At 51.5% G+C, this 24721-nt stretch overlaps 6 protein-coding genes across 6 annotated transcripts; 3 read left to right on the top strand and 3 right to left on the bottom strand.

Annotated features, from left to right (window-relative positions):
* Positions 1–6128: 6128 nt before the first annotated feature.
* On the top strand, positions 6129–7897 carry CTRU02_209305 (high-affinity nicotinic acid transporter; the record flags this gene model as incomplete). The annotated part of the gene is made up of 6 exons (XM_070205243.1): positions 6129–6604; positions 6658–6842; positions 6907–7082; positions 7146–7354; positions 7413–7582; positions 7638–7897. 6 exons carry the CDS (start codon positions 6129–6131, stop codon positions 7895–7897), a joined length of 1476 nt encoding a protein of 491 aa, XP_070060891.1.
* Positions 7898–9506: 1609 nt separating this feature from the next.
* Positions 9507–12100, bottom strand: CTRU02_209306 (MFS myo-inositol transporter; the record flags this gene model as incomplete). Its single annotated transcript, XM_036726860.1, has 8 exons — positions 9507–10213; positions 10268–10302; positions 10524–10786; positions 10864–10991; positions 11045–11184; positions 11240–11375; positions 11440–11500; positions 11675–12100. The coding sequence occupies 8 exons, from the start codon at positions 12098–12100 to the stop codon at positions 9507–9509; spliced, it is 1896 nt and encodes a 631-aa protein (XP_036581569.1).
* Positions 12101–14610: 2510 nt separating this feature from the next.
* Positions 14611–16761, top strand: CTRU02_209307 (Zn(2)-C6 fungal-type DNA-binding domain protein; the record flags this gene model as incomplete). Its single annotated transcript, XM_036726859.1, has 5 exons — positions 14611–14694; positions 14798–15311; positions 15364–15656; positions 15826–15944; positions 16002–16761. 5 exons carry the CDS (start codon positions 14611–14613, stop codon positions 16759–16761), a joined length of 1770 nt encoding a protein of 589 aa, XP_036581568.1.
* A 1444-nt stretch (positions 16762–18205) lies between these two features.
* Positions 18206–19300, top strand: CTRU02_209308 (short chain dehydrogenase; the record flags this gene model as incomplete). The annotated part of the gene is made up of 3 exons (XM_070205244.1): positions 18206–18473; positions 18542–18923; positions 19003–19300. The coding sequence occupies 3 exons, from the start codon at positions 18206–18208 to the stop codon at positions 19298–19300; spliced, it is 948 nt and encodes a 315-aa protein (XP_070060892.1).
* Positions 19301–19468: 168 nt separating this feature from the next.
* Positions 19469–20121, bottom strand: CTRU02_209309 (uncharacterized protein; the record flags this gene model as incomplete). The annotated part of the gene is made up of 2 exons (XM_036726857.1): positions 19469–19884; positions 19956–20121. 2 exons carry the CDS (start codon positions 20119–20121, stop codon positions 19469–19471), a joined length of 582 nt encoding a protein of 193 aa, XP_036581566.1.
* Positions 20122–20594: 473 nt separating this feature from the next.
* Positions 20595–22104, bottom strand: CTRU02_209310 (fungal cellulose binding domain-containing protein; the record flags this gene model as incomplete). Its single annotated transcript, XM_036726856.1, has 4 exons — positions 20595–20797; positions 20885–20974; positions 21046–21891; positions 21942–22104. 4 exons carry the CDS (start codon positions 22102–22104, stop codon positions 20595–20597), a joined length of 1302 nt encoding a protein of 433 aa, XP_036581565.1.
* Between the last annotated feature and the right edge of the window lie 2617 nt (positions 22105–24721).

Genomic DNA, 24721 nt, shown 5'->3' on the forward strand with positions numbered 1-24721 from the left:
CTCGTCTCGACGGCAATATTGACGAGTCTCCAGGTATTTGCGCGCAAAGATAGAGATGGGGAATCCGAGAGAGGTTCATCTTTGGCCCGAAGACATCTTTTTTTTTTTTTTTTTTTTTTTTTTTTTGATGGGCAAGTGGCTTGGACTTTCGAAAGGGGTGTGTGTGTTTGCTGAGTGAGGCATCATTTCCCCATGATTCTTCATAGACCGCACCGCATTTCGACGACTCACAAAAGGGCCTCGATCCTCAGCCCGAAGGGGACCACCTTTAAGGGCCCTGCCAATGGATTCAAAGGCCAAGAGAAGATCGGCACCCTTCGATAAGCAGGTAATCATCACCACTTGATACCGTGTCTCAGGGGGTTGGGGCAAGGGAGGTAGGTATGCATGCCACAAACTGCGCGGTACATTCGCAAGCCATCGTGGGCCTGCTGTCGGTGATGAAGGAACCATCTTCTCAAGGAAGCCTCGCGTTGCTTCTTGCCCCCGCGCGAACAACGATGAGGCTTTTGCAGGTGTCTGGGCGCCCAGACAGCCATTCGACCGACGGAGGCACTGGATCGAGAATGAAGCGACGGTCACTACAAGGAGAATTTGGCGCCCCTCCCCAGACCTTGTTCCATGAACCAACCCGTTTAGGTTGCCTGCTTGGGGTAAAGTCCGGGCTTGACCGTCGCGCTAATAAGGGACGAGAAGCTAACGGCAAGAGACTGGTGGTGTTGGACATTAGTACATTGCCCTTGATCATCGGGCCTGGGAACGAGTCAGGACTCTTTGGCCGAGATGAGGACTCTGTTTAAATGGCAAACTTGACTGAGAAATACGCAGGACGCAACCCTGGCATGTAATGCTGCGGTGAGGGACCTGAAAATCCCAAGGGTGCACCAAGGAAAACAAGACAATGGCCTATACACCGGTGTTGGTGTCAGGAGTCGGGAAAGCATTCTGTTTTCGTAAGGGTTACAGCGAGTAGAACAGAGCAGGTGAGGAGCAACACAAAGGAGGACGGGCCATAGAGGACGGCAGCCTGACAACTAGTTTTCTTGGCTCGCGGGGGAAAGAAGTCAATGCCGTAATGATGTGCGTGAGCGGAGGATATGTCCCAGTCCCGTTTGGCTTATCCATATACCGTGAGACCCCATCCGTATTAATGATGACAAGTAGTCAGAAAGACTGCGGGGAAGGCACCACAGAAAGACGGAGTTTACTTCGTAGAGGTGTAGATGGAATATTAGGAGGGCACTGCACAGGGTCCGCAGTGTGTGTGAGCACCTTCGGAGCCCCGGGGGAGAAGACGTTGTGCGGTGCCAAGTAATGGCCAAGAATGATTTGTCGTCGTTGAGTTGGGGCAGTCGTGGGTTTGGTACGTAGAATGCTGTCTGAAAGTCTAGACGTTCGCCTAAAAAAGGGGCCAACCCTTTCACCCCCTGGTCGGAACACAACGCGTCCTTCTGCATATCCTGGCCCAAGGCAGAGGCAGGGTAGGGGCAGGGGTGCATGTCCATGGTTGGTTGAGTAGACCAAGCATCCCAAAATATGGAGCCAACTGTAAGAACAACCAAAGGGTGCATGTCATCCGTCAGCGTCGTACTCATCATTTTCTGATCTGTATTTCGTCAGCAACCAAGTAGCCGGCAAGATCCTGAGCCTGTCGAGGCTACTTGTAAGGGAGGCATGGTAACGGTGAGATGGTGCATGTGGTGCGGTGTCGTCCAACAGTGCCATTCGTTAGGGCATTTCGTCTTGGGTGAGGCACGGGAAGTGGTTGAAAATACTTCCCAGAGAAGCAACGTGGGTAGGATGCGACAGGGGGGGAGGAAAGAAGGGGGGGAAGGGGGCCAAGGAAGGTAAGGTCGGGAAGGAGCCAGGCAAGGCGACATCAAAGAAAATAGCGAGCTGTGACCAAAATAAAGAAAAGGAATGGTGAGACAAGAAAAAAAAAGAAAGAAAGCTAAATTGTACAAAGTATTGCAAACATTGTTTTTGTCTCAACTATCGTATTACTATTTACACACGTTTGTCGTGCTTGGAGTAGAAGCTCATCAAACAAATCCTCATTTTACTTGCTTGCCCTTCTTCCCCTCCCTCCTGCTTCCCACCTTCCTCTAATTAAGGTTCGTTCTCTGAAAAAAGACGGCAGCTGCCAGCAACAAACGGCCGAACTTTATCCCACATACCCTAATCTTTGTTTCTGGTGACCTCAATGGACGAGCCAGCCGCTGACAGTCCCACTGCGATGGGGCTAGGTGGAGTTAATTACCCGCCAGCAAATCCACACACGGACCAAACAGAGTACTATTCAATTGATGTTTGTGGGTTGACCGACGTTCTTCCCCAACCTGCCTAAACTTAAACCTAATCTGGCGGGGCAGGCCTGTCCACCTGCTAGAGCAAAATCATGGGGTAAAGGAAATGCCTACTATGTAGCGTTCAGTGTACTTGTTGTATACGTACCGCCTACGTCTCTTGCAGTGGATGTTTTATCTCACTCCTACGTAGTACTACGTACGTCGTGGGCACTATTTATTTCCCTTCGCTGACGCGAGATTCTTTTCTTGGGGGTTATTTCAGTTTGATTTGATGCCTTGTCGCCACCCTCCATATCACCAACCAATCTGGCGGGAGCTAGGGCCGAAGGAAGCTCTCTCACGGGAGTCTGAACTACCCTTTAACCTTGAATCATGCACCTACCTGACCTTGTCCCGCATTGGTACGGATACATTCGCGGCTGATATCTGTATCCGTATCAGCCACGTTGTTCCTGACCCGAGTGCCTATCTGATCGACCATTCTTGCCGTCCAATAGGTTTGCTGTACCATTTGCTGATCAGCCAGCTCGTCTAAGGGATGCTGTCGTCACATCCAGCGACCAATTGCCCCCCTCCCCGTCATTATCAGCTCTGGCCCAAGGCTTCCCTCCCAGATCCTTGACAAAAGGGGACGTTTGGTTGTGTTTATGTGTGTGTGTCCCCTCTGCCTATCTTTCTCAGCAAGTATATTGCAGACGTACCCCGTGTCTTGTCAAAACATGTGCCTGCCCTGCTTGGGCTGGAGTCAGCGGGGAACAGTGGCGGAGCAGACTAGCGCGCGCCAAGCTGTCGGAAATTCGGTCGTTCTGCCTCATTAGGTTCGTCTCGTCCGGGGTCCTTGTCAGCCAAGACAACACCAAAAACGTCCTCGTCCAAGTCTGTAGCTTCTTCCCTTTGCCTTTGCCTTCGTCTTCTGTCCATTTGTCTTGGTCTTCATCACCGTCTCGTCTTGTCCCCTTAATCCTAGCCTTGTTTGCTTTCAGAGACTAACCCCTCGCCTGTTCTCAAGCTTCTCAAGCTTCTTCAAGCTTTAGAATCCCAAGGACCTCTTCGTCGCCTACCGTCGAATCGCCCCCCTCCCTTTCCCATACCATTTTAGCCCATCCCGGCTCATCTTGTGCCTCCCGTCTTGACTGCATTCGCTGGCTTCATTCCTCGTGGCGCTCATCCTCCCCCTCACCAGAAGCTTCGCCCCCCCTTCTTCTCGCCGGTCTCCCTGCCATCTCGTAACCCCCAAATCTCTTGTCATACTTTTTTTCGAGTCTTGCCAAAACTACCTATTGGGGAAAATATTCCATTCGACCGGCGCTAATCTTCTCTAGCCCTCCCGTACACGTGGCCGCCAGGTGAGCCAAGAACCACCCAGCATGCCTCCCATCTCCAAAGAAGGCCTCCCAGCGTCTGTGTGACTCCTGGTGTTTTTGTGGCTTGGAGGACGAGGGGAAACATCTCTCCCATCTCGGCGGAAAGGCACATGGCACCATGACATTGATTCTCTTGGCTGCGGCATCCCATGTTCTGCCGTGTCATGGCATATCGTGGCACAGGAACGAGAAGCGTCTTCTCGAAGATCGAGTTCCAAAGGGTCCTCGAAATCCGGATATCAAAAGAATGCCGTCACATACATGTAAAAGTCATCGTTATCATCGGTTACATCGCCATTGATAAGACCGTGAGCACTAATCAAGCGTCACTGCAAAGCCTTGGCTTGCGGAGTGGAGAGTCCGATTGCTTGTACTTCCCGTGACACCTTGCATGTTCATGTCTCTTGGGTACCAATGTCTTACCTTCAATATTTCGGAGTTCTCTTGTTATGTCTCAACCAGAACTGTGGTTCATGAGGCCGTGCGATGCTGGCTTTTTCGGATCAGCAAAGGCGCGCAGGTCGAGGTTACCCTGCGGCCTAGGCGGCCGCATTCCCTAACCAGTCGTGTTCTGCCGTTGCCCCAAGCCCCTGGTCGCGAAAGAGCGAGGTGCAGATGGATGTGGATTACTACTTGGTAGTCAAAGGTGTCGAGAGCGTGAAAATGCCATTATGTGGTCATGTTTACCGTCTAGCACGCAAGTCATGGACCCTGGCATGATGTCCGTATCGCCCACACGGGCGCAGTGCGATACATTTGGCCGTGGCAAATACACTACAAACACTTAAAAACTGCAACATTAGCCAGCATATACATGCTTTCATTGCTCATTTCAAAACTGGAGGCAAAAGCGAGGGCTATGTCCACTCACCCGGAGCAGATGCATGGTTGAGGCTAGGAGACCCCAGCTTCAAGGTCTTGGCAACTGCGCTTTCACGGGGTAGGAGGTTAAGGACGGGCGGATGAACGAGATTGATTCTGCGGGGGAAAGATTGGATGCGGAGGGAGAGAGTGGCCTATGGCTGTTGGCCTGACAAGTTGGGAAATAGCTAGGAGCGGAGTCTGGATGGCTGGATGGGGGTGGAGACATTGGACGGATGGCGACGATGCGGCCGTTGGTTTGTTTAGACTCGATTGCGTGGCAAGTCCTTCTTTCCTTTAGGCCAGAGACCTACATCGATTAGTTGAGTGGGAAAGGCCAGTAAAAGAGGATGGCGCAGGTCAAGTGGATTCATTTTGGTAGTTGGACAGCGGATGGGGAAACGGTCGTGTCCCGCGATGATTCCTTAGATATCTACGGCGCATCTATGATTATCTCAAATACCCACCACTCACTGCATATCTACGTTGGTGGGACACGTCGCGTCGTATCCTCTACATTTGCGGCAAAGCTAGGGATACATGGTCTTGACGGCGTAACTGTCTCAGCTGCACTAACGCAAGATAGGCCTAGGGTACAGAAGGGTTGCGGTACCGGGCAGCCTATGGCCTGCCAAGTTGCGGCTGGTCCTGAGCCAAAAGGGGATAAGCTGACAGGATTCAGATCCTTAGAAGCGGCAGAGTTGCAGCGCCTTAGTTCGAAGTCTTGGGGGTTGAGGTAGCGTTGAGTTGCATGTACAAAGGTACCTTGCCTTGCCTGACCTTGCCGCAGATACAGATCCTGGTCTCTCGAGTCGAGCCTGGATCAGGTAGGCCTGCTAGCCCGGCGAGACATCCGGACTAATATTATTATTATTATTTTATTGTTGTATTCTTTTTTTTTTTTTTTTTTTTTCAACATTCTGGTAGCCATGGCTTTACACAGATTGCCAAGAGTTTAGGCAAGATGGGTAGATGGAAAGCTCCTTGTTGCACGCTAAAGTGCCCATCACTCCTCATTTCTGCCGCTGCTCATGGAAATATTATAAAGAGGGCAGCATTGTCGGGGCTCTCCATCAAACCCTCACAACTCTTCCCTCTTGCTTTTCCTTTTCTTCTCCTTCACGGCGCCCTTGCACCTCCTCGCGACTAATCTCTCTGCTGCCCTTGCTCTCGCAATCCAAGTCGAGTGAGACAAGGAGAGAACGATAAGTCTCGGGCCTTGTTTTCATCTTATATTGCCTTGGACCGCCATCATCTCCACGGCACCCGAGCCTCTCAACAATATCACCACCTCAACTTACCCAATCTCGCCCCCAGATTTTCGGACACCCGCAGCAGTTCTCTTCAGCTGCATTTTCGTCTTCTGCGACCTCGGGACTTCTTAATTGGACCCCGAATCACATCTCGCATACTCTTCCGAGACACAGCTTGGCATTTAGTGCGAGCTGTCTCAAACCCTTCGAATTCCCCCCTTTGCCGAAGCTTCGAACCTTTATCTCCCTCGAATCCCTAACTTTCTGCTCGTCGAATTCCTCAATTGACAACCACATCCAATATTAACACATCCTTGACCGATTCGTGTCGAACCTTCAACATGTCGTCTTCAGAAAAGGATGTTAAGGCTCAAGGCAACCTTGAGCCCTCCATTGAGGTCGAGTACGCCAGTGACCCTGAGAGAAGCGGGTTTGATCAAGCCGCCACCAAGAGGCTGCTGCGCAAGATCGACTGGACCCTCATTCCCTTCCTTGCCCTGCTCTACCTGCTGTCCTTCTTGGATCGTACCAACATTGGCAATGCTCGTCTCGCTGGCCTCGAGGCGGATCTCGGCATGAAGGGTCTTGACTACAACGTTGCTTTGTCTGTCTTCTTCCCCTGGTATGTCGCCGCCGAGATCCCCTCTAACTTGGCTATGAAGCGCTTCCGCCCCTCCATCTGGATTCCTTCCATCATGATCGCCTGGGGTATTTGCTGCACTCTGATGGGTCTGGTTCACAACTATCCTGGACTTTTGGCTGCGCGCATGGCTCTCGGTCTTGCCGAGGGTGGTCTCTTTCCCGGAATTACGTATTAGTGAGTGCTCTGTTACGCCCTATTTTGGCATAATCTAACCCCACGCCTATCAGCATCACGATGTGGTACCGACGTCACGAATGTGGTCTCCGCATGGCCATCTTCTTCTCTGCTGCCACCGCTGCTGGCGCCTTCGGAGGTCTCCTGGCTCGTGGTATTGTTGAGATGAAGGGAGTTGGAGGCAAGCCTGGCTGGGCCTGGATTTTCATCCTCGAGGGTATTATCACCCTTGCTGTTGGTAAGTTCACAGTTTATATTAACCCATCCTGATGATTTGATGGCTAACGTCGCCTCTCCTATAGCTATCGCTGCCTTTTTCATCATGAACGACTATCCGGCCACTGCAAAGTTCCTCACTGTTGCCGAGAAGGAGGAAGTCACCCGCCGCCTCGAGCAGGACCGATCTGCCCTTGCTGATGAGTTCGACATGGTTTACTTCTGGGATGCCCTTAAGGACTGGAAGATCTGGGTCCACATGGTGAGTTGCACCGTTGCTACTAACACCTGAGTTTTGCTGGATTTGTCCACTAACCGTTTGCAGGTGATCACCATCGGAATCTACACTCCCCTCTACTCCTACTCGCTCTTCCTCCCCACCATTGTCAGCGGCTTGGGATACACCAACAACACCGCCCAGCTTATGACCGTGCCACCGTACGTTGTTGCTTGCGTCTGCTGCATCAGCGGAGGTTGGTTGGCCGACCGTCAGCGCCAGCGTGGTATTTACATGATCTTCTTTTGCGCTGTTGCGTAAGTGGTGCCCGAGTCTTCAAAGTCTCTCACTCAAGACCTAACGTAAAATTTACAGTATCGCTGGCTTCATCATGCTTCTTTCATCTGAGAGCAACGGTGTCAAGTATGCTGGCTGCTTCTTCGCCGCCTCTGGCATTTACCCCAACGTTCCTCAGGGTGTCGCCTGGAACGGCAACAACATCGGAGGCTCCGTCAAGAGAGGTGTCGGTATTGCTATGCATGTCGGTAAGTGAATATCTACTCAGATTGTTGATAAACATAGGATACTGACAGACACTAGGCTTCGGTAACCTCGGTGGTGCCATTGCTGGTTTCCTTTACCAGGCTAAGGACAAGCCTCACTACTACCCAGGCCACGGCACTCTTCTTTCCACTTTGACTATGTCTATGTTCCTCTCGATCTTTATGACTATCTACCTGCGCCGCGAGAACGCTCGCCGTGACCGCGAGTACAAGGACCCCAGCCAATACACTGCCGAGGAGAAGGCGGCTGAGCGTCACAAGGGTGACAACGCCACCTTCTTCCGTTATACTGTTTAAGCGGGTTTGCTTTAATTACGACTTAATGTGCAGTAATTGCGTTTTTGGTTAGATTCTCATCTATTCGGAAGAGAATTGGAGATGCGCCGGATGAAAATTCTGCTACGGCACGAAGAAAAGAATATCGATAGTAGGGAAAGACTGAACATAGCCGGCGGCCCTATAGAATTTTATTTGGAGATAAAGGAATAATCCACGTCAATATTTACCTCATGATTTCCGCGCGCTTGTCATTGGCAACCTTGTGACGCTATATGAAACTATAAGATCGCATTCCTTTAATGAAGACAGCTAGATTGGCTTGATGTTATTTCACTAGATGGTTTCCGAATTAAATTACCGAATGCATAAAGTTCTTTTGAGAGAAGGTTGTAGATGGTCAGCCACTTGGTGGTTAGCGAGATGGCAACGAGGCCTCGGCTTAGACACTACAGGGATACGGCCCGATATGCACTTTCATAGTCTGGTTTCTAACGTTTATCAACTGGGAGCTACGGTCTGTCACCTGATCATAGCGCCAAGAACTACGCCACCCGCAGTCTTAATCCGGTCGTCCAGGGAATTGGCGCTACCATGTATATGTATACTACGTACACTACCACGGAGGCTGGGCCCGGTGCTCGTTGCCTTTTGATAGCGGGCGTCGTCCCGTTCGCGACAGTGGGTTATGCTTGTTCCTTGGCGCTAAACATCCCTTCCCCCGAAACGCGGGGGAAATCGTGGGGGGGGGAGGGTCACTAGAGCTGGTTTGGTGCAGGCACTAATGAGTTTGGTTGGGAGGCGGATCTGGAGATTTTGCCATTGTCCTTTCTGTGGATCTGGGCTGTGCGTGCTCTCTCCCCCGCTGGATCTGACAGCTTGACAGGCACGCACATGTACCCGCATCCGCATGATGCTTTTTCGTTTGGGAGTGGAGAAGCGCGCACCGTGCAGCGGTTCGTTTGAGAGAAGGAAAGATCCAACTATTTTTTGCGGGGTGAACATGGTGGTTCCTTGTCTCCGGTTAGGGGTGGAGGGAAGGAAGCAACAACGGCATTGATGATCGAACGATCCCTAACAATTTAATGGGGTTTCATCGCTTTCAGATGACCCCAACATTGATGGGCGCCAGTTCCGGGGACTCGGGATGTCGACTTTGTCGGATGGGTTTCTGCCCCGGCCCGATCGTCCCACCTGAGCCTTCTTCTTTTTAGCTTGTGCGACCTTGTAGCCTTCTTGGTTGCTTTTTCGGCAATTTCCTGTCGTGGGCTCGATGCATCATCTTGTTGTACTATTCACATCTTTAGTTCTGCTTCTTCTGTTTCCCCTTGGTACTCTCCTTTCGGTCCCTCTTCCTGCTATAACTCAGGAGCCCAGCGTTGAGTCGATACCTTTCAATGATTGCATGATTCTCTGGATGTAATGATTGTAGTATTATCAAGTCTTTGTTGATCTCATAAATACATATATAGATAGAAAAAAAGCACTTTAGTGTCCTGAACATCCAACGTCGAGCCCATTTAGCTTCCGGACTGGAGTTCATGACCACGGCGGGTATCGGGCTTTGCTACCAGAAACTCATCACATCACTTAGCCCCGTCCATGTTGCATGCTAATAGACGGAGCAACTTCACTTCTCGTTAGACGCGTCTTGAACCAGTGCACCCTCGCTGTGTTGAGTCGTGACCTTTTGTTGCCCATCATAGTGGTTTTCCTTGTCTTCCGTCTCGTATAGAGCCGGGAAGGGGTCTACGTCTCGGCGTAAAAGATACTTGTTTGCATACCAGGGTGCCTTGGACATGTAATACTTCGCGTGGTCGCGGTTGCGGACGGAGAAGACGCTGTCGAGCTCCTCGAGAGTCAGGCTCTTCGTCTCCGGAAGGAAGAAGTAAGCGACGACGAGGCCGAACAAGTTCCAGCAGGCGTACCAAAGGAAGGCGCCGGTCGGGGTAAACGCTTTAGACATTGAAGGCCAGGAGAAGCTGATGATGAAATTGAATCCCCAGGTGACGGCCGTGGCGCTGCTCATTCCGATGTCGCGGATGTGCAGCGGGAAAGCCTCAGCGCAGTACGTGAAAGGTACGGGGCCCGCTCCGGGCGAGTAGACGGCCGCGAAAATGTAAATTCCCGTCGCGATGCAGGCAAGCCGTGCCGTACCTTCTGCAATATAGAAACTGAAACCGGTAAAGATTAGGGATATAGCCATCAGTGGGAACGTGACCAGCAGTAAGTTGCGTCTTCCAAAGGTGTCGATGGTGTAGAACGCGGGTATCGCAAATAACCAGTTGACAAGGCCCATTCCCATGCTCGTGAGCAGCGCATCGGACCTGGGAAAGCCTATTGTTCGCGTTAATTGAATGGAAAACACTGATCGAAGAGTTGAAGACTGACCTCCGTCTTGGAATATTTGTGTAGAATAATACATCCTACCATATTTGTCAGCTTGCTTGTTTTACCGGCACCAGAGAAGACTTCCATGACCCGGTGCCATTGCCGGATTGTGGAGTGAAGTGGGTCCATTTTCGACATCGAACGGGGCCGTGCCGGAGACCGGCCCGGCCGTTCTCGCTCCGATGGCTGCCCCCAACAAGATATCATGCCTCGCACGATACAAGAGAGTATTATAAACGAAAGAATAGCTACTCACACGACATTTATTCCACAAAATTGTTGCATAAACATAACGAAGTACGAGAACGTCGCTGCTCGTCTGTTTCTCCTGACGGTGAAGAATTCCTTCCAGTTTCGACCGCTACGAGCCTGCGTTTCAACCTCGAGAAGCTTGTGCGCATAGTACATGTCTCTGGTTGCCTGGATACGGTGGTTCCGAAGTCTGGAAATGGAGCGAAAGGCTTTCTGGTATTTGCCCTTCTCCATATACCAACGTGGGCTTTCAGGACAGAAGTAGACCTGATGAGTGTTAGGAGGTTGTGCTTGAAAGACAAACAGGAGGCTTCGAAGAGTGAAACAGAATGTAGATATCTTACTTGGATCATGACGATCAACGGAGGAAGCGACGTGCTACCCAGCATCCAACGCCACTGCGTGTTTTCCCCAAGGAACTCGGTATTGCTGAAGGCGACAGAGACAATTAGTCCCAGCGCGATTCCGAATGCTATCGTTCATTAATATACGTATATGGTTTTCGCAACGTATGTGTATACGCACCTGTCCACATCTGCCACATCATAGTCAACGCGCCGCGAATGGTTTTTGGCGTACTCTCTGCGCTATACACAGGCGTAGTGCTGCTCTTCGCGCCTACTGCGAGACCCAAGCCAAAGCGAGCGAGAAGCAAGTTGTACCAGCTATCGATAGATGGTAAGAAGAGGTCCAGTTGATTATGTTGGTACGAAGACTTACGTGTCGGCGACAGCCATCCAGAAGCCGGTTGCAACGGAAAAGAAGCAGGAAATGAAGATTGTTCCACGCCGTCCCGTCCACTTGTTGAGATATGGACTAGTCCAGCAGCCGAAGAGTGCGCTGCAGAGATATGGAGCTAAGAGTACCGTTAGAACTTCCCGCTCTTGCTAGTTGAGTGAAGGTTTTGAGATAGAACGTACCGCCGTTGAGTAAGCCTTTCATACGTTCGTCGGTAATGTCGAACGTAAGATAGTAAAATTCCTGATTATTAGTTAGCTATCAAGCTACAGAGAGAGTCTTTTCATAACGTATAGGCATCTTGAGTCGCTCCAATAGCAAAGAGACGATTGGGGCCAAGATGTGATTATATCACCATGGCAGCTCCCAGAAGCATTTGCTTGAAATACCTGTGCACTCGAGGAAATCTACACTTACTTGGGCACCGTTAACGGCTGTCTGATCCATGCCCTGCACAATAGCAGAGCCTGCGCATAATGCGCATAGGAAGTAAAGCATGAAAGGCTGATGCCAGCGATGAGTTATCTCCTTTCGGAGCACTTCCTTCTCCTCATCTGTGAGAGAAGTGACTGTTTCGAACCCATCGGGACGGTTGCTAACTTGAGCTATCATTGCACCCTTTCGGAAGTCTTCACGATGCTCAGTCAGCCCATACTTCTCTGTGAAGCTGTCCACATCTTTAATGAGCTCGTCATGAGTGAATCCGGTCAGAGGGTTCCGAAGAAGGGCCGCATTGGAGGGGCGCGCGCCCTTGTCAAAAGGGCCATCGCTCCCAGAGGTTCGGGCTTCCGTGTGGATATCCTCGGCCACAGGAGACTCCGTGTCTACCTTGGGAGAAGGCATGGCGATTTGTTGAAAGCTCGTACCAAGAAAGGTTAATATTGACCTGCAAGCCCCTCAATTAATACTGATGAAGCTGCTGTTAACTTGAGAAAGCAAAGGACAGGCGGGGCGATGGATAAGAGGGGCAGTCGGGGGTGTTTATAGACCTTGAACCCCGTGGGCGAACCCTTTCAGAGATGCATTGACAAGAATTTCAGTGGATCTCAGACATCCTGGACTGAGGAGTCTTTCTTGGTTCATGATCGCATACATGGCCGCAGGCCAATGCCTAAACACAGCAGAATGGGAGGAGTGGAACATCCAAGACTGGAGTCCGGGGAAGACAGCAGTCCTGGTGTAGCAAGTCCGCGTGTCGCAGACCATCTGACCACCTCTTGGATGAAAATATGCGGGTTTTTCGTCCAAGCCAAGAGGCATGGAGTGGAGAACGATATTGCCATTCTGATTCCCAACAAGCTCAGCGGCATAAGACAATGTAACCGGCCGTGGAGTTGACCACAGCCGTGGAAAGTTTTGGGGTGGGACATTCCAGACATGCAGAGTGCGGCACGTCAAGTTGCAGCTGGAAGACAGGCATAACCCACTTGTAGTACAACACTTCTCCGGCATCATACTGCCTGCATTTGAAGTTCTAGATGGCTTGACACGCCCTCAGCGCTGCCTCTCGAGTTTAATGCTTATACAGTCCTTGTCCATCTGATTTCGATTAAGCCTTGAAATAAGCAACAACTTCAGGCCTACCACCATGCTTGTATGTCTTGTGCCATGAGAAGGCGAGGCCACCAGGGCAACAAATTAGAAGCGTGTGCAGATGGCAGTCAGCCGCGTGGACAATCAGACGTTGGCAAGGGCGCTTTTTTCGGTCAGCCTCCAAGCGGGCGGCCAAGGCGACGTTGGTGGCAGTCGGACGATGATCGGCTAAGCAGCCAAGCGGGTCTTGTTCTCGGCGGCGGGGCCTCCGACTTCAAGGATGTAGTAAGCCGACGAACAAGAGGCAGGAAATCGGCAGACCCCCTGAAATCGGCGTCGACAAGCGGCGCGGCACTCGTCACACCCACGAAGGGAGAGCCAAAAGAACCAAACGATTTGCCCTGTCTCGATTTCTTAAGCCACCGAGACCCTTTGGTTTTCTAAGATCATTGATGGTTTTTTCTCTCACTCCCTTGACAGACTATGACTTCATACCAAGACCTTGTCTGGCCTGGACAGTGATCCTTCAGGTTGTTGGACAAACCCGACAAACACATGCGGTGGCGCCATGCACGAGCAGTCCTGTTGGTTACTTTATCCCGTACATCGGTCGCCACCCCGAGAAACGGCTGTCGAATCGTTTGCATGTTTCCTCTAACATCTACGTCTGTCGTTGGTGAAACCTGTTCGGCGTAGTATACATTTCAGGGATCGGGGGTGACAAATCCTTCTATCGTCATTATTAGTCGTGGACACGGACAGTAACACAGTGATCGAGATAGAAACATGTGATGGAGAGTGTTAGTGATGTCTCATGGCGGTTCGCATTTCCCGACATGGGATTTCCCCACCCTCTCATAAACTTCTCCTGCTTGTTTGCGACTTCTTAGCATCTAGTAACAGCAATAGCAGCAATAGGATGTGACAAGACGCTACCCCCACACCAAGATGAACACAAGAGGCTTCGCCGTTCTTGGACTTTGGGAGGCAGTGTCCGACCTTTACAGAGACCGACGTATAACCGGCGGAGTGAATTTTGCCGGGAAAATGCAGTCGACTTAGCTGCAGGAGGTGAAATCACTAAAAATAGGATTGTCAAAGTTATGTTCTCGCCATAGGCAACAAGAGTAGGCGGACCAGGTGCCTCGGCCGAGAGATGAACAAGGTGAATAATTAAGGAATTCGACTTAATGAATGAAACTTTTCAGGGTCTTCATTTCGCCAATCACAATACGCCTTGGTGATGGTGAATCGAAGCTAATCAAGCTATCTCTAGAGCTGACCCTTGTCACATTCATTTTTGTAGAAAGTATGCAATGGAAAGCCCAAAAAAGAAAAAGAAAAGAAACCCAAAACAAAAACCCAGACACAACAATAACACATGATAGGTCTGAGATAGAGCTGGAATACTTGCAGAATGGACGCACGAACTAAAATACATAGAAGCCCATGGAGGTGACCTTTTCCCCTCAAATGCCTTGTAGTATCCTCAGCCACCCGCATGCCAACAGCGTGTGCGACTTGAAGGCGAACTAAGACAAGCACAAGCAAAAAGACTCAAGCCTCATCATTAGCTAGACTAGAGCATTTATGTATCAATCCCTAACATGGTGAGTCCATGCATTTAACCGCCTATTATAGCAAAATTTCTTTTAAGTCTCAAATATCTCCTAATCGGGATACTTTCTTCACCATCGCTCAGCCGTGGCTGAATCTATAGCGTGCCAGTGGCCAAAGAGTCTCTTTGATCTCCTTTTCAGCTGCTCAGCGCCATAAAAACTCAGGGTCTTATTTCTTACAATGTCAGTTCTTCACTCATCATGGCAGAAGCATCGAAACCGCCGCCAAAACGGCGGATGAGGGTACAGAAATCGTGTACGGAATGCCAACGACGAAAGCAGAAGGTTAGTGACTGATATCCCATGCATCCTTTTTTTGGGCTTTCTACCACAATCCCGCCCGAGTCCCCGCCTGCCACTGGATCAGTGTTGAGATGAGGGGTTGTAGTGCATAATCCGACGGCCTGACGTCCCATGTGTAAACTGCTCCAGGCGCTTCCCCCCGGTGGAATGTGTCATCACGCAGGTCGATTCGGTTCCGAAGCCCGCCTATGAGGATCAGATTCACACCTTTGAACTGCCGGCGTTCTCTGTGGGGACCGGCAAACAGCCCGAGGTCACTTCCGCGAATTATCAGTTGCCTACCCCACCTACGTCTTCGAACCCGGGGACGCCAGGAGCATTGGCTTTTCGCATTCAACGACAACCACGGTCAGAGTCACCGTCTTCCTGTGGCCCTTCATGGAACGATCTGAGGAAATCCTCCGATGACCTTGACGATGAGCACAAATCTTTGATCACGAGGAAAGCTCGTGCTAACCTCTTCCTCGACGGCAATGGTGACCCGATGGCCTTCTTTCACAATAGTCCAGCGTCATTTGGCGGAATCCTCTCTGAAGTGACAACAATCAACGGGATGCCGCTTCCCGAGGGACCAAGGACCATGGAACTTCTTCATTTCTGTAAGTCGATGAGCTGCTCTACTGGGCTGACGGATCTAACAGAGCAATGCAGATGTCCAAGTCGTGGCTCCAAATATGGTGTCGATAGATGGGCAAAGCCAGCCTCCGGTTTTCCTGGCCGAAGTACTTCCCTGGATGCTTCAGTCTCCATTGTTCCCAAACATTGGAGTTTTGATGTCTTCGATGACCCAGTCTCTCGAACAAGGAATGGAGATAACTAAGAACTCGGAGTCGCTCGCACTTAAAGCTCGTGTTCTGACCATCATTGCCGAGTATATGGAACGTCCTTTCGATATAATCGCCGTCGAGATGGTCCGTTGCATTATAAATCTGGTCGTCATGGAGGTAAGTCTTGAGCGTATCGACGTGGTCTAAGTTGCTAGGATGCTTTCCACATTACTCTCCGTTCCCAGTTACTTCAACAATACCGTGCTCTTCTTTCTACTCGAAACAACAAAGGCATATCGGAGATATGACCTTTTTTTTGGTTATGGTGACACTAACATTTCCTAAGTGGTTCTGGGGTGCTGATGACAGCATGTTTGCTCATATGAGAGGCATCAAGCGCATGATCAATCTCCGCAATGGCATGAGGGGCCTTGGAGATGTAGTTGGCGAGTCAATCATTGTTCTGTATGGAAAACCTCATCGTCACATCATAGCGGCAGCATACTTACACTTGGCTGCCAGGACCGACTACGAGATCGCGTGCTGCTTCGAGACTGACCTCTACTGGCAAGAGAACGACCCTATCCGAGACCAGGAGATGCCCATTCCGACGACGTGGCCCGACTGCTACGATAGTCCGTTGTTGGGATCGACGACGAGATTCGAAAGCATTGCAGAGAAGCTTGGGATATGTATCACAGCGAGCAAGATCCTCGACGACGTTCGGTTTCTCACGACATCCATCACTACGGTCCCAAGTTTGCCGACGGGAACCCCGAAGATCCGAAGCACGGCATCGTGGCTGTACGAGAAGCTGCGAAATATGCCCACGGTGAAGCCCACAGCGACCAGCCCCGAGAGCGACTGGCTGCTCGAGACGATCCGACTCGCGGCTTTGATCTACAGTTGGGCGGTGAACTCGCTGAGGCAAATATCAAATTTCGACAGTCAGGAGGTGCTCGAGGACGCGTATGTGGCAATGAGAAAAGTGAGCCTAACGACATGGAAGAAAATACCGGGGATATTCTTGTGGATCATGTTAGTGGCGGCACCCAACGCGGCACCGGATGCCAGGGGCAGATTTGTCCGGAGGAAAATGGCCGTGACGGGCTTATCGATCGGATTTGAGGACTTCGTGCTCGGAACATCGTATCTGAAATCATTCTGGACTGTTCAGCAGTGGATCGCCAAGGAGGGCGATGCAGGTGTGCAGAGACTTGAGGACAAGTGGTTGATGGGTCTCGGCCGGGAGCGGGAGCCCAACAGGAAAGCCAAGTCATAGCTTTCCCCCTTTGTACGTCTCCTTTTCCTCGTGCATTGCGTGTTCGAAAAAGGAGTCATGCGGTCACGATGGCATCAGGCCTGACTGACTTTTCGGTTGGTGGCGCAGAAGGAAGGATGTTTGATGAGCTCGTTGACACGGTGAGATTTGGATATGAGCCCTCGGATTACCCAAAGGGGGAAGCCGGTGGGGGTTCAAGGCTGCACTCCGCATTCCCCCAGACTGCATCCACCTCACGGGTGGTCTGGACTAGGGTGGAGTTAGTCTGGACTTCCATTTTGCAGTGGACGACAGGGTACCCGAGCCCTGTGCAGTGGTCACGAAGGGTTCAAAAGTGGCCCATCTGCAGCCTGTGCACTTACATACATAGTATACTACATAGATAGTAGCATTGTTTGACCGTTTGACTGGGGGGTCCAGTGTTCAAAGATTAGCTGGATTACCCAGAAATGTCTACATCCCTGAGCTATTCCGAGCTCCCTAACGAATCAGATGTCCGTTTCATGTCGAGAGTGAACCAACGGGATCCCGCCGCTATGTTCCGCCACGGAGGTCCTTCAGGGGGGCCTATGGGCGCCTCCAATTGCTGTTTCTGAGCTCTCTTGGGCGTGTATTGGAGCGGGAGGGGGATCTCGAATGTGATATCTGACAACCACCGCATGACCTGTCTCGGAAACTGGATGACCCTCTTCTTTGGATGGTCTAGCCTCTCGTACCAGACCCCCATGCAGCCCGCGACGCGCAGATGGGACGGACGTTTTTAATTTTTATTTTTTATTCCTTTTAGACCACAGGGTCTACAGCGTAGTATCGTGAGCCGGCGACCTAAGAAAAGAACTCCCGAGGCGGAACCTCCGGCCAAATTGTGAAGCTCGTCGTATCACAAGTCCAAATCTGGACCAGGGAAGATGCGCCTAGTGACCAACAACCCCTCCCCCCTTTTGGAATACACACACCATTCGCATCCTTCCGTTACCATGCCTGCTCCTTCGACGCTAACAGTTGGTGGAACCGTTGCAATGCTGTGCCATTGTGCTTGGGGTATGCTGATCTTGGAATTGGCATGTTGGGAGAAAAAGGATGTGAGGGGAAAGGTTGTGCGGGGAAAACCAAAGCGGCATGCCAGAAGTCCATGATACCAGTCCAGGTATAAAGGGAAAAGAAGGTGAGGCGCACTCGCATTCTGGTAAACGACTTCATTCCTCTCATCCCTCAGAACTTTAAACACCTCCTGGTCAATTATTCATTTTCTTGTCAATTTGTCTCTGACGTCCCATCCTACACAGCTTGCTCCCTGCTTCTGTCCATCTTACAGCATACATACATCACCACTCAAAAAACGCGAACGTCTTGTGCTCAAGGGAACTACCATTGAGACAGCTCCTCTCGTCTACCCCCCCCCCCCCCCTTTCCCTTTCCAAATACCAGAACCAAAGTCGAAAGAATGTCTCGGTACATGGCTCGTATGAGGCCATTCCGCCTCGGTGCTCAATTCGGCCCGGCGCAACACTCTAGACTTACAGCGCAACCTTTTGCGCAGCGACTCAGAAGCTTCCACGCAAGCCCCAACGCTCGCGGTCCTCTCACATCGCCAACCCTCACTCGTGTTCTGCCCGAGTTCAATCTCCAAGACAAAGTCATTGTCGTCTCTGGCGGCGCGAGAGGTCTTGGCCTCACACAAGCCGAGGCTTTGTTGGAAGCCGGTGCAACGGGTATGGAAAGAGAATCACTGCTCAAAGAAGCACCCCTTGATGTGCCGATGTACTAACAATACTGACAGTTCATGCCATCGACCGCCTCCCCAAGCCAGACCCGGACTTTGAAAAAGTCGCCCTGAGAGCCCAGACCGAGCTCGCCACCTCTCTCACATACCACCAAGTTGATGTACGCGACGTCGACGCTCTCAATGAGATCGTCGAGGGTATCGCGACCAAGCACGGCCGCCTGGACGGCCTCATTGCCGCCGCCGGAATCCAGCAGGAGACGCCCGCGCTCGAGTACAAGGCCGCCGACGTCGACAAGATGATGGGCATCAACGTCACCGGTTGCTTCATGACCGCCCAGGCGGTGGCCCGCCAAATGGTCAAGCTCAAGTCTGGCGGCAGCATCGTGCTGATCGCCAGCATGAGCGGCACAGTCGCCAACAGGGGATTGATTTGCCCGTAAGTCGCCCATGCATTTCCTCGCACGTTTTTTTTTTTTTTTGTGGCACAGAAAGACTAATCAGAATTTGACATGCAGTGCATACAACGCCTCCAAGGCAGCTGTTCTGCAACTCGGACGGAACCTTGCAGCGGAATGGGGCGAGCACAACATCCGCGTCAACACCATCTCGCCGGGTTACATCGTTACCGCCATGGTCGAGGCGCTCTTCGAGACGTACCCGGAGAGGAAGACCGAATGGCCGAAGCACAACATGCTCGGAAGACTCAGCGCCCCCAACGAGTACCGCGGGGCCGCCGTCTTCCTCCTGAGCGACGCGAGCAGTTTCATGACGGGCAGTGACTTGCGCATGGATGGCGGGCACTGCGCTTGGTAAAGGCGCGAGGTTGGAAAATGAGGGAGTTGGTCGTGTTAATTAGTCGTAATACACCCAGACAGCAGGAGTCTAGCGATTGTTGCTCCGAGGGAGAGCCTTTGTTTTTTTTCCTTTACATATAATACAAATAGTACATCCTTCAACTTTTACCGGCTTTTGCTATAGATATCAAGCAACGGTGGTGATACCTGGACGCCCCAGCTTCTCAACGACCCCCGGCTTCAAGTTGAGCCTCTCCTCGATTTCCGCCGACGAGTGTCCCTTTTCGCGCAACAAGTGCATCTGCACAATGCTCTTGAGGTCCAGTAACGACCTTCCCTTGCTGCTACTCCTGCCGAGGTTCTCAAACTCCTCATCGGCCCGTTGTTGAAGAGCCCGTCTCGCTTCCAGCGTGCCTAACGTTACATTTCGAGAGGCTGGAGGAAACAGAGGGCCTGTCATCTGAGTCGCGGCGCCGTGAGGTGGCGGGGCGGCCGTGGAGGTCGGAGAGAAGGTTGGGTTCGGTTGAACAATGCCCATCTGGCGCAGGCGCGACGAGAATTCTTCCGTCACGTTGTCGGGGTTGATGGAGTCGGCGAGAATGTCTAGAAAGAGGAGAATGTTAGAAATTTCGACTCTTCGTCGGGTCGTCACCGCCAGGGGGGGAGGCGCTCACCATCTGTCTTTGAAGTGGCGGCCTTTGCCTGTGGCCGGGCCTGCGGCGGTTGTGATGAAGGGGGCGCTGGAGCTGCTCTCGCCGCGGACGTCGGTACGGCGCCGGGAGCGCGGGTCGGGAACTTGCGGGCGGCGCCCTTTGCCGCTTTTGATGAAGATGCGCCCATTGTGTCGTGGCTTTTCAATTGCGGTCGGGATGCAACTTGTGGAGATGGGAAGTGGAAGGGGAACCGGGTTTGACGGCAAAAGAGTGGTTGCGCTGGGATGGGAAAGCTCGAGATCTTTTTGCAGGGTATCGCTTATCGATAAGAACAATTACAGGGCTATCGCAGCCATGACGCATCAATGATTTTCGGGCCTCTGCGCGGGGGGATCGGGCGGGGGGAAAGCTTCGAACTGACATCAGGCGAATTTACATTGACCTCTTTCTGATTGGTTAGAGTCACAGTGGCTTCGGGAACCCCCGATTAAAGAATACAACATTCATCACCTTCTGAATATTTCTTTGGATTCCAAGTATCCTGATGAATATGTACAGCGAACAAAAGACTATTCACGGTAGTTTTGTTTTTACTAGCGATCTTGGATACGTCAAGATAGCTTTGCTTTCTCTCCACTGATTGAGCTTTCTCGACCGACCTCAGCCAATGGTAGCAACGTGGTTCGTGACCAAACAGGTCCATTCGTCAGTGCCATAGTAGATGGTGTTACCATCGTTGTGCGTCTGACCGGTGCTGATGGTGTCGCCCAACTGCCAGAAAGCATCGGCGGCCATACCCGGAGTCGTCGCCGACGTGATTTGCCACGGCCTCTCCAGCTCGCAGTGCTGAGTAGGGGTTCCGTCTGCAGGTAGATTTTGTCAGCAATTATTCGTTATCAAGCGTCTCGAGTGAGGCCGCCCATGTCGAACGAGAATCTCTATCAACTCACATTCTTCGAAGAAGCAAGGCTTGTTCGCGGCAGCGCAGTGTACGGCGTGGTCGGTAACCCACTTGTTGCCTGCGGCGTAACCAACGCCCCCTATTTCTCTTGTCAGTCACCATCATTTTTCACAGTCACTCTCTAGTAAGGTTTATCATCTCAGAACTTACATGAGTTGGGGTAGAAGTGGAAAGTCGCAAAGTCCAGCGTCGTAATGTTAAGCAGGCCAACCCAGTCGGTGCCCTCTGAGTATCCATACGGGTATGTGCTCTCACCAGGCAGGCCCATGCCCTCGTCACCGAGAGTCACCATGTGGTTGGGGTCCAGGCTCTTGACGTACTCCGAAGTCGATTTGGCCCAGTTGTAGATGACGTTGGTGCTGCAGCCCTGGCAGCGGGGCTCGTTGGCGAGCTCCCACGCGAGAATCGCCGCGCTCGACTTGTACCGGCTGACTACGGCGTCGATGTACTTCCTGTACTGGGTCTGAGCAGCCGTGTTGGTGTACCATCCGTTGTGGTCACCTCCAAAGGCGTTCGTGTAAGCCTTGATGCCGCCGTAGTCGTCCCAGTTGTTGACGAAGTTGATGATGAGCTTGATTCCGTTCTTCTCAGCCGACGCAACGACGGTGTCGAGGCGCTGCAGTCCGTTGACGCCCGTGTTGATGGTAGAGCCTGATGCGGACAGGTGCTGGAACCAGTTGTCATACTGCGGGATGGTATTGACGTCGCTAAAGCCCCAGATACGGAGGATCTTGAGGCCCGAAGTCTTGAGGTGGCCCAAGACGAGGTCGACATCGGCGGCGTTTGTCAGGAAGCTGCACCAATAGCAGTTGGTACCAGCATAGTACTTGGTCACGCCGTCGATGGTGAACTTGGTACCGCTAGCCTTGGGGAAGCCAGTACCAGGGGGGAGAACAGCGGACGAGGTCCTGCTCGAAGAAGTCCGGGCTGATGACGAGCTCGCTGGACGAGTAGATGTTACGAGCGTGCTAGTCCGGGCAGTCGTTGCCGCGTTGCCTGGGGCCATCAGCTTGTGTTTTCTATCAAAAGAATCTGGTCCAACGTACCTGGGACACACTGAGAGTACCAGTCATTCGAGTACTGGCAGACGGCGCCAGCCACACAAGTTGTTGGTCCGGTCCAACTCAATCCACCGCATTGCCCGTAAAGAGCCTGCTGCGCTGAAGCAGCGGCTGCGAAAGAGAGCACACCAGCGACGACTGACTTCATGATGGAAACAGAGTTGTTGTTCCTATCGGCTGTGGAATCAAGAGGACTTGAGAAGATGCCGGCGGAAGACAGGTAATTTGTACTTTGAATTTACTCCCATAACCTTCTCAACGGAACGCTTCATCCTCGACGGATCGTCGTCTTCCTTTCCCCTCGAAAGCTTCTTGCCATGTGACGATGATATTCCATCAATGACATTCCATATCCCATGTTGCCTCAAGCCATGGCGGATGGCTGGACCCTTGGATCGACTGACTAGATGCTCCGCAATCGAAGGGGGACATATCCGGAACGACCAGGGTGGATGCGGAGGTGCAGCGTGGGATCGGTCAACACCACCCCATATTTGAAGGCGGATGAGCCGACGTGCCTATGTAAATCTGTTTCTGTGTTGCATTGCATATTCAAGGCGACCCGCTATTCTTCGGATTGGGTTGCTTTGGAGCCGAAGAACCAAGATCGACGTCTTTGCTTCTACCGATCTACACAAATACTCTACCGCCGATTTCAATGCCCACAGTTGACGAGGCGAAAGCAACTGTCGGCGACCCCATCACCCCAAGAACACGGTTGGGAGCATTTACCACGAAGTAGGTTAGTGGCAATAATTGTTCAGGCGAGTCACGGCACAAACTGTAAGCTTTTTCTTGGACATAACTTCCGCCTCAGCGTATGGGGCTGTAACGGCGGACCCTCATCCCCCGACTTCCGCTTTCGAACATCGCGCCCTCAATCCCGCGAACGGAAAACCACAGCACAAAGCCGTGCCTTCCTTGAAAATACAGGTTCAATAGAGGGGCAAAATCACCAGAATAAGCTTGATAGTTCGGGTCTCTATGTTCCTGGTTTAATTCTAGTCAAAGGTCCGCAACGTGCGGGGTGTAGCTGATGCAAGTGGCGGCATGTCCCGAGTGCTGCCCACCCGAACGTGGCCACTCCGGGAAGATGGTCCCGTATGCGAATGGTTTCGACATGCCCTGGCCATCGGTGAATGTCACTTATGGTCACTCGTCTAGGCTCACAAGTAGGATGCTCTTTGATGTCATCCCTTTCCATCATACTACTTCTGCGTGGGCTTTCGCAAATGGTTTAGGGTCCCGCGCAAGGCAGTCTTGGACTGACAGTAACTTCGCATCTATGAAAGGGTAGGTCAGCGATGTTCAAACAAATGAATTGCTCTTCTGATTGGCAATAAAGCTGTCAAGCTACTGTTCTCGAAGCCACAAGGCCGGTACCGAGACCACCCAGTCGCGTATATATGAGCTGATAAATGCAGGGCTATGCGAGACTTGGCGCAACCTACTTCTGACCAGAGAGGCGTGATTCTGAGGAACCTCGAAATGATATATTTCAAGCTGATTATCAGCCTGCCCGATCTCTTTGGGTGGGGCCGCCTTGTCGTTTGTCGATGTTTAGCAGGTCCTTGAAATTTGACCTATACGGGATCACCAGGCTAGCTAGACAAATATTTATGCATACTGCTTAAGTTGGATCCAATACTAAGACACCATGGAGCAGTTATTGCGTAGAACGGCCCATGTATATCCCCACAGTTTAACCCGCGATCACAGGATATCCATCGTAAGCGATCTCATTTATATGCTTGGTCGGCTCAGGGGTGAGAAAGGTGGAGGAAACAAGCAAAGTAATGGCAGATATTTTGAACTTGGCACACCACAATGTTGAGCCGTCTTACTGGACAACGTCTGAACAACAAACAACGATCATGTAAAAAGACTGGGAGGGTGAAGGCGGCGGGGCCATCAATAACCACAATACTGCGACATAGTGGTGCCATCAAGTGTCAGAACACATACCTCCCAAGCGAATCTACTAAACCCCATGTTCTGTTGCTAACTGTTGTTACTCCCGATATCGGCTTTGACAGAATCGAATCGCTAGCTATTCAAGGCTACTTTACTTAAGTCGGTGTTTGAGTTGTATGGTGTGCTGTGCCGGCAAACTTAATTCGCAGCCACTACGGAAAAGCAAAAGCAATCTCAATCCTAAAGCCTGGATGAAAAAGCAGTATTAGATTGTATACCAGCAAGTGTAATGATTCATTGCCCGCCCGAAACGTTTACAAGATAAACGTTGGCAATGTAGATCATTTGAAGCAACGGTTAATTACCTTAACCCTCACAACTTGGACATCAACGCAATGTTTTGAAATGCTAATCATACAGGCGAAGTGACCGATAGGTTCAAGCCACAGACCATGTAGCTCTTGACATGCCTGCTTGCGAAACGCTTTGCTACTGCAAATAGATACCTCTTGACACAAGCTATAACATGATCAAGTCGCTATCCAGAAGTTCGGTGGGATGGATACCATTTAGAGTCGGCTTACGGCGATTAAACTGTGCGATTGGTATTTGTGGGCAACCCATATTTCAGATGCGTCATGTAGTTCGTGGTGCGACATCGTCGAGCACTTACAAGATAAAAGGGGCGAGGGAGTCGGCGCCAAAAAGAGGGCTTCCGAGACACAAGGAGCAACCAAGTCGTCATGTAGGTTTCTGGGCGCACTTCCTAGGGATGCGGCAAAGAAATCATCGTTTGACTAGGGCAAGGAACACAAACCTTGGGCAGCGATGGCCATCGCGCGGGGATAGAC

Source organism: Colletotrichum truncatum (genome assembly GCF_014235925.2).
Source record: "Colletotrichum truncatum strain CMES1059 chromosome Unknown Contig_0006, whole genome shotgun sequence".
Taxonomy (NCBI): domain Eukaryota; kingdom Fungi; phylum Ascomycota; class Sordariomycetes; order Glomerellales; family Glomerellaceae; genus Colletotrichum; species Colletotrichum truncatum.